Genomic DNA, 17,737 nt, shown 5'->3' on the forward strand with positions numbered 1-17,737 from the left:
CACATATAGACAAGTCAGCAGAGCTCCTTCCCTATAAGTGACCATCCATAGGAGACAATCTGTGCCTATATGATCCTCCCACTCTGAATTTGAAAACCTATCAGTTAGAAATCAGGGCAAAGGGGGAAGGTAGGTAGTGCTTTGTCAGAAACCATACTTATGAAATGTACTAGGGAAGGAAGATAGATGTTTCAAATATTCACTCCACTAACAACTAAGTCATACTCTTGCCTGGCATGTATCTGCATAAAACATGCTATCCTCTATCTGTGCCTACCACCCTTACTAAGATGGCTCTATTAGCTATCCAATGTTTAACTGAGACATTACTACATCCACGAAGCAGTCCCTGACCATCATCCTAAGGTGGATTCAGTACCCATGGTGGCTTGAATGAAAAGGCCCCGTAGGTTCATATATTTGAATGGCTGGATTTCAGTTAGTGGTAATATTTGGGAAGGATTAGGAGGTGTGACCTCATCTGAGGAGGTGTGTCAACCAGAGTGGGCTTTGAAGTTGCAAAAGCCCACTGCATTCCTAATTACCTCTCTCCACCTTGTGATTGTTGTCTCAACATGTAAACTCTCATTTACTGCTTCAGGGCCACGCCTGCCTGCCGGTTGCCATGTTCTCCATCATGATGGTCATAGACTCTAACCCTCTAGAACCATGAGCTTTCAAATTAAACCAACCTGTAGGTCGTGACCACTTTGGGAAGGGTCACATGTCAGATATCCTGCATATCAGATATTTACATTATGATTCGTAACAGTAGCAAATGTACAGTTATGAAGTAGCAACGAAATAATTTTAGGGAAGGGTGTTGTAGGAATTCACTCTACCAGTAGCTTTAGAGGACTGCCCTTAGGGTGTGGCTTCTTTCCTGTGGAGAGGACTGATCTCTTAAAAGGAGACCGACAGAGGTTGTGTGCTCTCTTGGGTGGTGAAGACCAGTCCAACACCATGAAACAACCAGCAGGTGGCCAGATCCCCAGCTCTGTGAGTCTGTTTTCCCCATAGCTCCCTTTTTTAATAAATTGATATATACCATAGGGAGTCACCACAATATGAGGAACTGTATTAAAGGGTCACAGCACTAGGAAGGTTGAGAACACTGCCTTAAGCTAATAGACACATATAGATAGAAAGACCAAAAAAAAAAGACAATGACAGGGAAATTGAGATATATATCATGGTACCTATATGACTACCTATCGATATTCCTGGTTTCTGAGGCCCTTTTAATATCCACCCTCTTTAGTCCAAGTAAGTTGCTAGAATGTCTGCAAGGATCCCCATTTACTTTAAGCATTTGCTTTAAGTCTACAGAGACAGAGTTCACTTATGAGAAGCGCAAACAAATGGAAAAATGAAACAGAGACAATTAGCTCCTCCGTGTGGCTTCGAAACTTGAAAAGCATTCTGTGGGATAGGTGGTCATAGTCATGTTTAACTTGGAACATGTTTAAGTTGGAAATTGATGCATGAATGACAGATGTATAGGTACATTTGAATGAGTGACTGGAGTAGCAACATTCATCGAATGGACAGAGGTGACTTTGGCTAGGGCACACAGCACAGCAAAGCATCTAATTATCAAACAACAGTAAGTACAAAAGAATGGCCGTGGAGGAGTGGATCTGGGGGGAGGAGAGGTGCGGGGGAGGATTAGGATGTGTGGTGGGATGAGAAACTGTGATCAGGATTAATGTATGAGAAAAGAATAAAAGACAAAAATCTTAAAAAGCAATGAAAGTAAAGGAAAGACAGCAGTGATCCTTGCCCACGTCCCTGTGTCACACAGACACAGGACTGGATCTATGAGGTGGCATACTCAACAAGATTAGTGCTTCTTAAGAGCTGACGTGTCTAACTTCTAGAACAGGCTTTGCTACAGCACCTGTGCTCAAGGATGGCCTCAGTAAAACTCTCACTTAGGGGCCAGTGAGATGAGAGGAACATTTTGCCCCAAACACATCGATTTAGTCATAATGGGCAACAATAAAGCAGCAGCAATAGCAGCAATGAAATGGCAATCAAGGGATCACAGACCTTGACATTTCAGGTGGCAGACATGGGGAAACATGACAGCTTGTTTTGAAGCAAACACCTTGGATACTAGAGTTGGAAGTTTCATGCCTACAAAAGGACTACCTGCGTGCTATCCTGGTGACAGTAGTAATAGAGTAATAGGGTCATCTCTGGACCTCAGGGCCTTCTCAGACAAAATAGGATAGCCTAGTTTGACCCTGCCACTGTGACTGCAGGAGCATTTTTGTTCTGAATTTTGCATTTTCCTCCACTCCAGAATACAGCCCACTTGAGATGTAATAATTCAACTTTATTCAGACTTTCATTTAATACCCCCATTTCAGCTTATAAGTATTTCTTCTGATGCATAGAAATTTGATCTTAAGCAACTGAACACATGAGATATTGTGTTTCACTCAAACTGCCCACACCTAACCCAATTGCAAGTTAAATAGTGTTGTTTTGAGACGCTAAGTTTTAGGGTGGTTTGTTTTGCAATGAAATCGGATACAGAGTCTAACTAAAATAAAGCCAAAGCAAACACAGTTGTCATCAAAGTTTTGGGTTAACAATTTTGAATACAACTCAGAATGTTTGCTTTCAGCACAGCTAGTCCAAATCCCTTCCTCCTGCAACACAATCCCAGGTTCCAGTCCCATGGCCAGTCCCAGTGCAGCTTGTCAGGTCACAGAGCCTACCTAGCACGGTGGAAGATTACCACAGGGGAAAATTATAGTATGCAAACTATGCATGCATCGTTTAGAGTGCTTTTGAAAAATACTACAGGACACTCTATTTTAAATCCCAGGCCTATTCAAAGTGCATCAGATGTGTGCTTATTGTTGCTTATAAAAGTAGCTTGTTTTCTGCTGGTGTGGTGACCAGAAGTCATTGCTATCTCTCAGAAGACTCAAAACCATTGTTCTCAAGACCTCAAGCTCAATGAAGGCTCACCAACACGCATACGTGCACGCAAACACACACACACACACACACACACACACCAGTAGGTAGTAAGAAATCTTATGTAGAAAATATAATTCTCATCATAAGTTATAAAGCTTGGGACTAGGGGTGCTCAATAGAGCATTGCTGAGCATGTGCAAAGCCCTGGAGAGAATCCTCAATGTTGTACTTATGTATCACAGCACCTTTTATCATATTTTTTATGTTATTCAATGCTCTACTCACATGTGAACATATAATCAACCACAAGTTGTAGGACCTGACCCCATTAAAGAATCGGAGCAGTCTAAGCCAGGTGATCACACTGACTTCCAAGGAAGAAGTTCAAAGATCCTCTCTGATACACTCTCCACCTACCCTCTAAGTAGCAGAAGAGTGCTGAAATGACTGGCAATACCTTCGGGCACTGAAGAACAATAATTTCTAGTGTATAGAACCTTGAGAATATAAGCAACCCAACACAGATAGGAAGGCTCTTTTCGGGGATGGTAGCTATGATTGCTTTTCTTTCCGAAATAACAAATTCTGAAAGTTGACTTTTGCCTTAAAGGAAATGCTCAGCTACTCACCCTGTTTCGGTATTGAGTTCCAGGCTGCCTCTCTCCTAAGCCCCCTTCTGATAAAGACTAGCTCAGTAGAGTTTTGAACCAAGGTTTGGGGCTAATGTCCCACTGAATAAAATATATGTGCTTCTTGTGTCACCCTTTGGGAACGTGCATCCTGTGTGGAATACAAATAGATTGTAGTGCTAAAGCAGGACTCAGATGCTCCCTGGCTATTGTCACCATGATTTGTCCTTTAACAGCATCTGGAACCCATCTCCATCCCTACCGCAGATTTGCTCTAAGAAGATACTAGCAACTATTTGCCCCCAGCACTGAAACTGGAAAATAAGGTTACAGAGAATAGTCATTCATACTTGAATGACTGGTGGTGGAATACTAGGATGTTAGCGCCTATGTGTGACTGGCAAGGGTTAATTTTCGTGAAAATATGCAGTTTAGAACTTCAGATTGGTTTGACCATGATTTCAACCTGCAAAAGCAACAAGGTTCCATGAGATAACTATCTCTCACGTAAATAAAATAACTTGTCTCTTACAAATTTGGTCTATTAGAGCATAAGATCCATGTACTCAGGCAGCCAACTAGATGGCAAATTCAAGCTGTTCTTCTTGCTCGCCTTTTAAACTATGCTCAAAGATAAGAAAAAACTGTCAGTGTGATAAAATCCTAGGGTGCCATGGACTTCAACAGTCTCCTGAGTCTTATCCCCAGAATATGCTCTCATGTTGGTTCTAATTTAGACACCGGACAATGATTAATCTTCACATTTCTGAAGAGAAGACAAAGAAACAACCTCTAGCTAACTGCAGGGACTATCCAGTTGACAACAGAGTCCTAATTGCTTCTTGACCAAGAACCTTGCTCAAGTGTCTAATGGTTATGAATTTCAGAGTCTGAGTGCAAGCGCTGAAGGCAGGTAGAGGGTTCACTAAGAAAATGGACTAAGCTCTGCATTTACTACGTGGACAAAGGAGATTGTTCATGGATTGAGATGGGGAAGGAAACTTAATGAAAGACTAAATGAGACCAAAGTAAATACAGTAAATAATAAAGTAAATAAATAAAGATAGTAAATAATGGCTAGGACCCAGAATGCCTTTGCTTTGCGAACTGTGTTGGACTAGACACACGTAAAGACTTGATTAGCAAGAAGCAACTACAGGATATATTGAATGAACAAAAATGCTTGTCCAGGGGATGTTTTAGTTTTAGAAGTTATGAGACAAATCAGAAAAGAATTAGGAAATGGAGGAAAAGAAGAAAGCTTGAGATCTTAGAAACCAAAAAAGACATATAAAAAGAGTAGGGGATATACCCACAAAGATACACTCAGATCCCAAATTTAATTGCAATTAACAGAAGCCATAGACTCAGTTGTAAACAGTACAGATAACACATGCTGGGGAGCAGTAGGTGAAACGGCATAGAAATCTTAGTAAAAGAGATATTAACGGCCATATTCTGGCAATGCTGACTGCCAATACCAAACTAGCACAAAACAGAGAGATAACCAAAATGCCAAAGTCACTAATAGTGACTAGTAACATACCAAATAGTCTAGTTAAGAAGAAACTTATGAAAAGACCTTGTTCTGTCTCTGACTTTGTCTCCACTACTCAGAAGATATATTAATTCAACACTATATTTAGGAAGTGAGTTAAACAGTTGGATGTCTATTGCTTGCTATCAGCATGCTGTAGATGTACAGAGACTCTCAGAAGCAGACCACATTATTTACTAGTCTAGCATGTTATTGAATTCTAACAGCTATTGATAGGAAAAATAATCAAAGTTTCAAAGGGCAGGTCTTGGAGGAAATATGGAAAGCAAGGTATAAAACTGATTTTAAAATTTAGGCTGGATCCGACTATAATAGCCTTAATAATTTTCCCAACAGAAAAGCAAATGATTGATACACCAGACCAATAGGTGAAAAAAGTCAGGTGTCAAAAGAATTTTGTACTGTGTATACACCATACCACAAAAAGAAAGGCCAAGACCTGGTCCAATTATCTTAATGAACCACTGGCCTGGACATCAGCTTTGGCCTTACCAAATCGTTGGGTATATTGTACCCTGTGCCTACTAAGTTCCAATATTATATCTATTTGGTAAAATGAGAAATCTTTGTCAATGAAGAGAAATTAGCACCAATAGGTTGTACCAGTCCCAATACAGTCATACCACCTACTAACTTTTCTCGGAGTACGGTGCTTCTAAGAAAAGATCTGTGATTTGGTACCAGGCATTACGTTCCTTACCCTTAAACATCTTCCCACTCTTGCATGAATTCACTCAGGCCAAAGAAGAGTTATGCATGTAAGAAGTCTTGCTGTAAATCTTCTGAGAAGCAGAGCCTGAGACAGCAATTCTATTACAACCAAATGTATGGAAGAGCCAATTCCATGGCCAGCTGTTGTGGCACACGTGGTGGCTAATCCCAGCACAGGGGATACTGGAAGAGTAGGGACATAAGTTGGAGGAAAGCCTGAGCTACATAAATAAATCCAATAAAAAAAAGAAGGGGGGATATGAACAACTAAAAGAAAAAGTGGACCTGAGAAAACATACACTGAGGAGTAGCAAAGTGATAAGGGCTATAAGCAAATAGAAATCTGGTGGCAGTTTGAGGGTTTCTGGTGCGGATAAAACCACCAGGAGAGAAAGTCATGTGGATTTAAGTGTCAATCACAGACCTGGACACGGGACAGGGAATCTTAACTACTACTAAGAGAAGGAACAATGAGGCCACAAATACAAACCTTCGATGAAATTTGGGAAAAATGGCATTTTATTTTGGTGATAATGGGTAATTTCACCAGCTGAATAGAGGCTTTTCAAACCAAAACATATATCATAGCAAGCAACATAGCCACAAATATTCTACTCAGTAAACTGCCTTCCATGGGGAGTCTCAAAGGATAAATTTTTGTGGACATTTTTCATTGAAAAATTATGTAATCAGACTGTGCACCGAGGAGATACTAATAGTGCGGAGGAGAGGGTGATGGCATAGCACCGTCGTTTGAGTCTAAGGAAATTAAGGCCCAGGATTAAAGGGCTACTTTATAAGGGATTCTATAGACTCCTTACACTTTTTGGGAGACCTAATCACCCCTTATCTTTCATAAAGATTGAATACAGGTCGAGTGAAGGAGACTCCTCAGAGTCCCCGTTTCTTTTCCCCTTTCCCTGTTGCATACTTTCCAAACAAAGAATCAAGCTGGGTCGTGATTCAGTGCCATCGATTAGAATGATGGTGCTGGAGAGCAGAGGATGGAGTCTTTATACGCTTACAGAATCCCATACAAATATGCGGCCTTCTGTTCTTCCTGTGGCCTCCAAGAAGCTGCTGTGAGAAACTGTCTATCTTTTTCTCTTTCTAACACGGCAGCCAGCTCTAGGGATACGATCCCATAACTCTAGATCTCTTGTTTGAAATGTATTTCTTTCCTGGAATTTTGACATCTTCTACACCAGTTTAATACCTCTGTAAAAACTGGACAACTAAAAAGGGTCTCACAGTCAGACTTAGGGCATTTTGTACCACTCAACATGGCATGATCTTAGGCGGTCTTCTTAGAAGACTAAATTCAGGAATGCAATCGCCTATCTTTACATGCAAAAGACATGTTCCAACATCTGCTGTGTGTGTGTTTCCAGATCTTACATAAAATCATTCCACAAGTTTCTACGAATTACATCTCAAGACTTCATTGACAGTCTTCGAGAACTGAATAGCACAATTCTTTGGTCTAAGAAAGAACCTTAAGAGTCATGCTATGGATCAAGGAAATAACCTCGTGAAAAAGCTTGAAGAACTTACCTGTAAATTCTCTCCCTTAGGGCAGACACATACAACTCAGCCATTAACCACTTGTGGTTAACAGAGAAAGGATAAGAAGTAAAGACTTAGATGTCCAATTGTGCATGCTCCCGCCCTTCATCTTCATCCTCCCAGAACAAAACAAGGGTTTCTCTAGTGCAAAGAACTTGAGGGTGTCAGTAAATTTCCTCTGGGCATCGTTTCTTCCAGGTCCAGTGACTGATGGGAGCTTTTCAAGTCATTTGAGTGGAAAATCCCAAAATCTGATTTGAAGTTTAATTGCTCTGGGTTGCAATTTGGGGGTCGTTGCACAAGTTAGTGAAGGCAGTAATGTAGGACATTTCATTTGTTCCTTTACATTTGCTTATTCTCTTGGAAATACACAGGGCCTTGTGGCTAGTTGGGGGACAGTGTAATTTAAGTAGGTATGATGTGTCACTTCTGGGCTGAAGCAGTAAAGAGATTGTATGAAATGCTCCATTCTCTTATCCTTCTACTACAGTGACAGAGACTGCAGGCCCTGGGCAGTTAAACTATAAAACAGCAGAACTTCAGTCAGTGTAGACTCTTGAGCGACTCTGTGGAGAATATCATCTCCCACCCTATTTTTCCGACCTAGATGGGATTTGTGGTGTGAGCAAGAAGCAAATTGTTGGTGTTCCAAACCCCTGACACTCTGAGGTTGCTACCTGAGCATAACTGCATTCCTAAACTGCCCTTCTGCAATGCTCAACCCTCATTTCATCATCTTCTAATTTAGTTGCTACTAAATCTAAATGGTACACCTAGAGTCCTCTGTGTTGGCTCCATGGAACAGAAGACCATGCACAAATCAGCAAGTAAAGTTTAAGCTTTCAACCAAAATACATAGTAGTGAGTAGTGCAATTCAGTAAATACAATTGCTTTCTATTGCACAAAAAACAGGAAATAATTACATTTCTTATAGACATTTCTTTATTATATTTTCCCACTTGAATATTTAGAGAATAATTTAAATGTAACGCATACTGACAGCAAGCACAGTATCAAATATTAGGCTTTTTTAATATTTTTTTCTTTTCTCACCCTTTATTTCTTTTGGAAAAAAATATTTAGATGACCTCAAAGAAACAATTATTATGCTAATCACAGTGTGCAGTAACACATACAAGCCCAGACTCAATAGAAAAGAAAGCAACAAAGAAGTGAAAAAGTCTTTCTCCTCAAATCATTTTAATTCATTTTTTCCACAGCCATATAAATTTAAAGTCTGAAACAACAATAATACAGCTATAGAATCTAGGTTCTCTTTCAAAGCAGCGGCATAGAAAACATAGAAAAGCTAAAACCTCAGCACAAGCGTCCAAAAACCAAGGACTGAGAGGGATTTGATGAAGACATGAAATGCACAAAACACAGTACACAAAATACTAGAATGCATCAAATAGAAAGCTACACATTTCAGGTAGAAAGTATTGGGAAATATATAAAATACACAAGAAATCAAAACCAAAGAGATTTTTTTTCTTTAGAGTACCATGAATACACTGGAACTGGCAATTAGCATTTGAAGATGGGAACAAGAAAATAGCAGTTTCCCATTTAAAACTTTATTTCTAGACTTTAGGATTTCACCTTCTTGCCATCCTTCTTTCCAGAGTTCTCAGTAGCTGACTCTGCTTTTCTTTTCTGTGACTAAAATGGAAACAGATTTAATGTTCTGCTCCAGTATGCACACTTTTAAATGGCCCAACAATGTTAAATCTAGGATGTAAATGCATTAAAAAATTTTTAACATGAATATTCACTTCAGTGTTACACTCACAGTAAATGTTCTATATAGCTCAACAAACTATATAACCCAATGTAAAATAACTTTAAAGGTGTTTCTTTTTATGAAAAGACATAAAATATCCATCAAAAATAGTCATCAAGTATCTACTTACACATGGCTTATAAATGTACTCTTATCTTAAAGAACTACTTAATATTAAACTTTCTGGGGAATTTTTTTATTTAAGATAGATGTTAACGCACCATATTTCATATCTTCTATGGTGCACATTTCTTTCCCCTTTGAGCATCTCTGACATCAGGATGTACCTTACAACTGATAACAGATGATACTTGGCATCAAATCTCTCAGTGGCACAAAAAAAAATGCTGTGTCTCACCACAGAAAGCATCTTAGATTTGAGAAAATATGGTGGTCTACTTAACACACTCAAACAGGATGATCTTCTAAAGAACATTTTGAATCATAGATATACACAGCAACCAGACAGGATTAAAATCACATTTTTAGCCAGCACTTAACTTTTTGTCAAAAAAAAAAGAGCTTTCTTGTCTGCTCAGGGTTCTCATTTGCACACACAGTTCCACAAAGATCAAATGACTTATTTGATTGACTCAGAACTCCAAGTTTGAATCTCACACTATCCCATCTCAACTATAAACATTCCCTACTCCCACGGCGACCTAGTCTCAATTCGTAGGATCTTGTTTGCTTCTGCTTCTGCTTAGATTTGTGAGGGAGTTCTTAAATACCGAGTCTTGTAACAAGGGAGTTCCTAACCACATGTTCTTCGAACAAAATGGGAGTATATTTGTGGTGTGATTCTTCTTCTGTCTAAAACCAATTAGCATTTCATAAAACCCGGCGTGGTAACAGACATCACGATGGCATTAAACAGTGTATAAACATTTGTAAAGGTGTAAAAAAAGTGAAATCTACCTAAAAGTTAGGAAAATGCTGAAAACTTTACCATTGGAGTTTTAGTGGCCCTTTTCTTCTTTTCTGCTCTCTCTCTTTCCTCAATTTCCATATTTTCTTTTTCAATCAATGAAATCAAAGTATTACAGCGTCTCTGGAATTCCTAAATGAAACAACGAAGAGCTTAATTTCCAACACTTATTCAATCCTTTAAGATACTTCTTTAACTACATCATTTCTGTAGAAGAGAATTTCCAAAATTTGTATTTTTTTTCTCCCTACACCTACCAAACCAGTATTCTTTAGAATACCATTTGTATAATGTATTAGGAGGAGGAGAGCCTAAATGTCATTCACTGGGTGATGGGTTAAACAAGCTTCTCCATTACACCATGGAACATTACTCAACAATAAAAGGGAAGGAACTACTGATGTACAAAACACCATGGAGTGCAGAGAATTATTCTGTGTGAAAAACCCAATCACAAGGGTTATGTCTAATGTGTTTCCACTTCTATAACATGTTTTTGAAGCAGGATGCTAGACTGAAACTCACTATGTAGACAAACAGGCGTTAAATGTACAGCAATTTTTCTGTCTCACTCTCCCAATTTCTAGGAGAACAGGCATGTGACACCGTGCCTGGCTATATAAGGACGGAATTAGAGACGTAGAGAACAGATCAATGGCTGCCAGATGCTGAGGAGAATAGAAGAATGGGTGTGGCTAGAGAGAATACAAGTGACCCTTATGGAAATGACAGTTCCACAGATCTGCAAATGGTAACACTACGTGACACACACACACACACACACACACACACAATGCCTGTACAAATGATAATAGAACAAGTTCTGTGGATTATACTGACATGAATTTTCAGATTGCAACATTATACTATAGCTACTCAAGTTGTTACTACTGGGGGAAACTGTGAAGGGTGAATTTCATATCCTTGTACATTTCCTTATAACTTTCTGTTACTCTATAAATATTTCAGAATAAAATGTTAATATAAATCACATAATCAAGAAAGAATAAATGAATGTTCTATGGCTAAAATAGGTTTTGGAAATGTGGAGTTTGTAAAAGTTAAAATATTTGTTTTTCTTTCTGAGATTATAATACAAACACATCATTTCCCCTCCATTTTCCTTCCTCTAAACCCTTCCATATGTTCCTTCTAGTCCTCTTTCAAATTCATGGCCTCTTTTTCATTGTTACTACATGCATATATGTATATGCATAGATTCTTAATTCCTAATTATAACTTGATCTGTGTTTGCAAGGCTGACCTTTGGTACTTGACAGCCAATTGTGCACCTCTCCCATTCTCAGCTTTTCTTGGTTGCCTGTAGTTCTTCGTGTAGGGTTGAGGCCTTGTGTGGGCTTTTCCCTGTCCACTTGTTCATATATGTTGTTGTTTTCCTTGTTCAGCTCATGTTTGGATAACCGTGTAAGTGGAACTTTATGGTTGTAGCTTCTGGCATTCCTAGGAGACAGAGTCTCACAGCAAACTCCCTGATTTTCTGGCTCTTACAATCTTGCTGCTCCCTCTTTTCCAAAGGTCCATGAGACTTAGGTGTAAGAGTATTTTGTAGATGTATCCACTGGGACTAGACTCCACAACTCTGCATTTTGGCTGGTTGTGGTTTGCTAAAACAGATTTCTTTATTACAAAGCTTTCTGGAACCTTCCAACTCCCAATGCTCACCATGAACCACTAGGCAGGGATGTAAGACACAGCTGTTCCCAAAGCTTCTTTGCCAACAGATGTCTCTCACTACATATCTTATGGGATTCAAGTTCTGGGAATCAGAGCTGTACTTGCTAATTCAGAGTAAACATTATCTGAAAAGATTTTTGCATTAACCTTGTCACTACTATATTTTAATGCCAAGAAATCAATGCATTCAAACTATAAACAGATTTTATGAATGGATGGTAAGCATTAAACATATGATTCATTAATATAGACACTCATCTATTATTAACCCTTTATGCTTTGCTGCATTTAAAGGTAAATAATGGATTAACACCAAAGGATAAATAATGCTAAAATAAATTACTCCTTTTCTGTGTAAGAAGTAATGCCTAACAAAACGCTCAAATCAATATATATATATACATATATATACAACAATTAAGAGCAAACTCAAGAAAAATAAAAATGATAAAGTATAAAATAGAAAACTCAGCAAATTTTAAAGAATATTTAAGGACTTATCTTTATTTTATATCTGTGAGTATTTGCCTGTGTGCATGTTTGTGCACCACATGTGTGCCTGGTACCTACAGAAGTCAGAAAAGATAATCAAATTCCTTGGAACTGAATTTATAGATAGTTATGAACCACCATTTGGGTTCTGAGAATCCAACTGCCCTGGAAGCACAGCCAGTGCTCTTATCCACTGCTTCATTTCTCCATCCTTAGTACAAGAATTGTTTTTGTTTTTCTGTTTGTTTTTTTAGGTTTCAAAACCCAAATATGTAGTTCAGTAGTAAAGCACTAGCCCAACCTGTCTTCCACAACATATATGCATGCACACACATAGGCAAAAACAATTTGTTCTCTGAAGGCAAGACTCAAAGAAATGGGAAGTAAAACAATGCCATTTTCTACCATGTTCATAGTGTCCAAGTGTTCCTGCCTTATGCAGGTGTAGTATGTATACTTAGCTGCAGTAAGCTGTAAATGAGAACTCTCATTCACTGATGTTGAATGGCAGCATTATTTGTTATAAACTAAACTTTCTCCCCAAAATTCATCTATTAAAGCCCTGACTCTCATATTTAGGGGATCCAAGATGTTCAATGTCATCTTCTGGCTATATTTAGAGAGGGGTGATTTATGGCAATAATTAAAGTTAAGAAAGTCCAAAAGGGGAAGGGTACTAACCCTCCCATCACCTCATCATGTGCGAATGGTGGTCATCTATCCAACAGATTACCCTTGTTGGTACTTTAATCTTAGGTTCCAGTCTCCAGAACAAGAAAACAAAAAAGAAGTGTTGCCTACCCCAGCAAGTCTGTGGTATTTTGTTACAGCATTGAGCAGTGAACTACCTTTTGAGAAGATAAATTGGAAATAACAAATATTTTTAACATTTAAATATTTCACATCCTTTGTCTTAACAATTCTATTCTTAGACACTATAATAAAGAGAAACATAAAATATTTCAAGAAAAATTTAGAACACTGAAATCAGGGAAATCACGGAAACTAAATTTTTGGTACTTGGTAATAAAAGATAAAGATATTAGAAGTAACTAAAGAAATGCTAACAAGTAGTTAATATCAGATAGCTCTGAATGGAGCATCAGTGCCGGGTTTTTCTTTTTAAAAAAAATGGAATCGATTTATTCTGTACAAGATGAATTAGCATCAAATTACAAAAGAACTTTTGCCGCAGCAACTCATGTAGTTAAACTAATAACTTTTATTTTCTTCTTTATACATGTATATATTTCCAAATTTTCTAAAATAATCATTTAGGTCTTGAACAATTTATAAAGTTGGAAGAAATGGCAAGTTTTTTTAAAAAAAAAAAACAGGTTTTATCTTTCTAAGATCTAGAAAACTGCCACATAAAAGAGGCAATGTTGAAATTGTATATATTATCAGCTTTCCAAACATTTTCTGTTCTCTAATTCAAGCCACCAAAAAATAAAAGAAAGCCTGGACAGAAAGATATTACACATTAACAAATTTTTGTTTTCCAATTAAAAACAATATTATGTAACACCAGAATGTTTAAGTTTCATGGACATTCATAACTACCCAAGGTTAAATAAACTGATGACAAATAACACTGTAATAACAATCTAATGATCATGGCTTACCAAAGTAGTGGAAATATGTTTAATATGCAGACCAAATACTCTTCATAGTTTCATTCAATAATATATACAAATACAAATTAAACAGCATGTTATTCAATTTATCTATTATAGAAAGGGCTAAGTTGACCCTGATGAGATCTGATCCTTGGTTTCTAGGGAAACTACACAGATTCTTTATATAAAGCTGATTCTTGAATCATTAAGCTATACCCTCCGGCTATTATTATTCTCAATAAGTAATAGCTGCCTGCGACTGTAGATATCTTTAGATACATATTCATGGTTCATATGAATGATTCAGGGACAAATACTAATACTTTCAGACAGTCTTATATGTAGAAAATAGAATATCTCAAAATGATTCAAAATACACTACAATTATAAATTCTTACCTTTATTTCTTTGACCCTGTCACTAACTCCCCCAAACACAGAAAAACAAACTCTACAGAAAAGCATCAAAAAGGAGGACAAGCTCTTTTGTTCTCTTCAATTTCTGTTTCTTGTCTTCCCATGTAGCTTCCTATTTTCCTGAGGTTAAGGCGATGGTTCATGGTGTGTCAAACAATTTCTGTAATTCTTCAGTCTAATTGACTCTCTCATCAATTCCCCACTCTTGATTTAGGGATGAATTTAGAAGAATGAAAACTAACACAGGAGAGTCAGAAAAAAAAAAAAGATGCCAAAGCAATTAAGGGTGATAGAAGACAATAAAAAAATAACAAATTGGAAAACTGTTCCGCTGTGTTGAAAGCTGTGGAAAATATTTTAAGTATTCTGTGTTCACACATGTGGGAAATTCAAAAGGGCAAGCAAACTTATCTGTGGCAGGGCTTCTGAGCTGTTAGCGTTCCAATGTGGATTGGAAGTCTTGGTGGCAAAATTCAATGTCAGCACGCCCCAATCTATTTCAGGACAAAACATTTTTCTGGTTCTGAAATAATGTTTAGTAGAAGCCAACTTGGAAAATCATACACAAGGTAACAGCAATGGTTAAGGCTAAGTTATATACAGCTCAAAAAAAAAATCCTTAAAGGTTTCCATGTAATTTAACAGACAAAAGAATCTCCATGACAGTTTTTGAGCAGGTTGAGTGAGTGACACAATTAAATATTCATTTTGTACTCAGAAACTCCTTTATACAGATTGTCACCTCATAAAAATCTTAGACCCAAAATTAGAAAGGGGTTGACATTAAAAATTATTTAGGTTGATCATGAATCCCCAATAATAGATCCTTGCAAATGAGTCATGCAGCCCAGCCATGTATGTAGTTTCCTCCAATATCCGAAGGCTCACTACCTTCTAAGCCCAGCTATTCCAACTCTGAATAACCTGAACACCTTTCCTTATGCAACACTGCCATTTGTTACCTTATGGAATGTAACAACTGGTTCCATATCTAACGTGTGTAGTCAAAGAAAACAAGCCCATCTCCTAACAATTCTGTGTTTCAAGGAAGCTCCTGTGACTCAAGCAGAATCATCTGCAGAACCACAAACACTTCGTGTTCAGAGTAAATATCCTCTCTTTTCTCCCATATGAAACAAGAATGGGATGCAGTTTGACTGTTAGGGTTGAAAGTCAAAAGTGAATGAACAAGTAAGGGACAGGAAAGTAAAATAAAGCAAACAAGTACACTGCACATGTGTGTCTCTGAATTTGTAGATGAAACTTGTTTTTGTCATTTCTCTCTGCCCGTATTTCTTCCCCATATGCTCTTCTTCTGCCCTCCTACTTCTAGTAGTTTTCTCTCCATTTTCAGGTCACATGTAATGCCATACTCAAGAAAAACCAGCCAGAACATTTTAGCAGTTATCAGTGTTGACAGTATATTATTAATCTTTCTTATATTTAATTAAGAATGCAATGTCCTAAAATATCACTGCTAGCTGTCAACATGCAATTAAGAATTAACGTACAATATAAAATCATAAGCAACAAAGCATCACTGTGGTTATAGAACAACCAGAAATTTTCTATTTCCTCTTATTCCTCTAAAATATCTAAAAAGAAACATCCTTTCCAACTAGATTGAATATTTAGAAAAAAACATTCTGTGTGGAACCAGTAACCTAATTATCATTTACTAGCCCCTGTGATAACCATATAAAGTGGGAAGCAAGTTCATAAAAAGCTATAGCAATATTTTCTAGGAAGTAGTTTTTTCTCCTACAGTTCTAATGAGAAATGCCATTTTATTACTTTTAAATAAGGCACAATTTCATTAATAATAAAGTTGTGATTTGAAAACAAACTAATAACATGAAATTTTTATCACCCAGTATTCAACAGTATGTGATTCTCTGAGATGCTATCGCCAAAACTCATTTAAACTACTACAAAAGACAGGGTAATTGTAATGACTAACTACTAATACTCAGCTTCAACGGTAATGTTCTTGGCCACAGGCAAAGCAACACACAGCTTCCTGAGCTGGCTAAAGAGAAAAACAATGCTCTCCGGCAATTGAAAGGTAAGATTTTTTTCACTAAACTTAAAAACCAAAGTCCTCTTATAGAGAAAACAACAAGCATTTGATCAGTGAATGCTTATTTCTGAGAATTCAATTTTCCTTTTTCTTCTTTAAGTACTTAAAAGGAAACTAAGAAGAATCAGGCATTACTGATGAAAGGCTAGGTATTTTCCCCATGTGTATTGTCCAGTGAATTGACTAGTGTGTTACTGCCTTTGGAACACTCACATTCTCCACAAATTGCTATGTCACTAAGAAATGAACAGAGATGGCAAGAAAATTAATGAGCTAATAATTGATGCAGGGACAGGTCAGCATCATGTAAGAGATGCTACACATAAATACAGTATATTATCATTTCCTCTCATAGTAGTTTTTGAATGAGCACACATTAAGGCCCTATTCTAAGATTCCCAGCCCCAGGACGAGAGTGGTAAGGCAACTCAGATGCTCTGCACTTGAAAATCCAAGTTCCGCATATGCTTCCTACTTGTCTATGAACTTCAATAGAGGCTGATTACTTACTTAAAGACCACACAATTTCTCCAGGAAAAATTCACAATCTTTTTAGCACAGAGAGATGGAACTGAATCGTATTTTCTCTTTTATACAGCCAGCAGTTTTAAACGAAGAGCCTCAAACTCTTCAACCTTTAACTGAGGCATATGTGGAAGTGGCGATTCGCTCCTTTAAGCGCTTTGTGGGTTTTACTTAAGTCAGATGTCATGAGTTCAGTACTTTGAGATTTGCGCATAAAATGTAACCATTAAGGTGCTTACATTTTTTTTATAAGAAAGATTTCACACTATTTGTTGATGTGTCTGGGAAAGAAGAACCTTTCAGCAAGCCAAGTTCAATCATTGCAAAGATTTTCATTTAAGCACAGCTATAGTCACAAAAATGAATCAGATTGCATCCTCTATTTGCAAGACAGGGTTTTTCAATAAAGCCAATGTTCTCTATTACAGAAACCACAGCTGCTTCTCTCGGGAGGGTAGGTTCTCTCCCTAGATTATGAAAATTATTCACTAAAAAGGAAGTTATTTTAGAAGGAAATAGAGAAAGATGATCTAGAAATACTAATAATCCAAGCTCTATAATTATTGATATTAACATAATCTAAATTGATTACATAAATATATACTTATTTTAAATATATAACGTACACTCTAATTCAAGAACTATAAGTAAAATTTATCCACTGGCTAGAAGGAAAATCAAATTTTAGCATAATAGAAAAGCTTACCTAAAAAATTTAAATTAATATATTGAAGCATAAAATAAATGACTATATTTTTTAAAAATTCTGTAAAAATTAGAAATTTTACTTTCTAAAT

At 37.2% G+C, this 17,737-nt stretch overlaps 1 protein-coding gene across 7 annotated transcripts in view; it reads right to left on the minus strand.

Annotated features, from left to right (window-relative positions):
* Positions 1-8,326: 8,326 nt before the first annotated feature.
* Smarca1 (SNF2 related chromatin remodeling ATPase 1) overlaps positions 8,327-17,737 on the minus strand; it is a 73,016-nt gene continuing 63,605 nt past the window's right edge. For all 7 annotated transcript variants that reach the window (XM_087902608.1, XM_087902606.1, XM_087902611.1 and 4 more), the window contains 2 exons: positions 10,135-10,245; positions 8,327-9,064 (listed from right to left, as the gene is read on the minus strand). In XM_087902608.1, coding sequence (XP_087758734.1) covers positions 8,993-9,064; positions 10,135-10,245 — 183 coding nt within the window. In that variant the 3' untranslated portion in view covers positions 8,327-8,992. The remainder of the gene's footprint in view (positions 9,065-10,134; positions 10,246-17,737) is intronic.

Source organism: Myodes glareolus, chromosome X, assembly GCF_982192425.1.
Source record: "Myodes glareolus chromosome X, mMyoGla1.1, whole genome shotgun sequence".
NCBI classification, from domain to species: Eukaryota; Metazoa; Chordata; class Mammalia; order Rodentia; family Cricetidae; genus Myodes; species Myodes glareolus.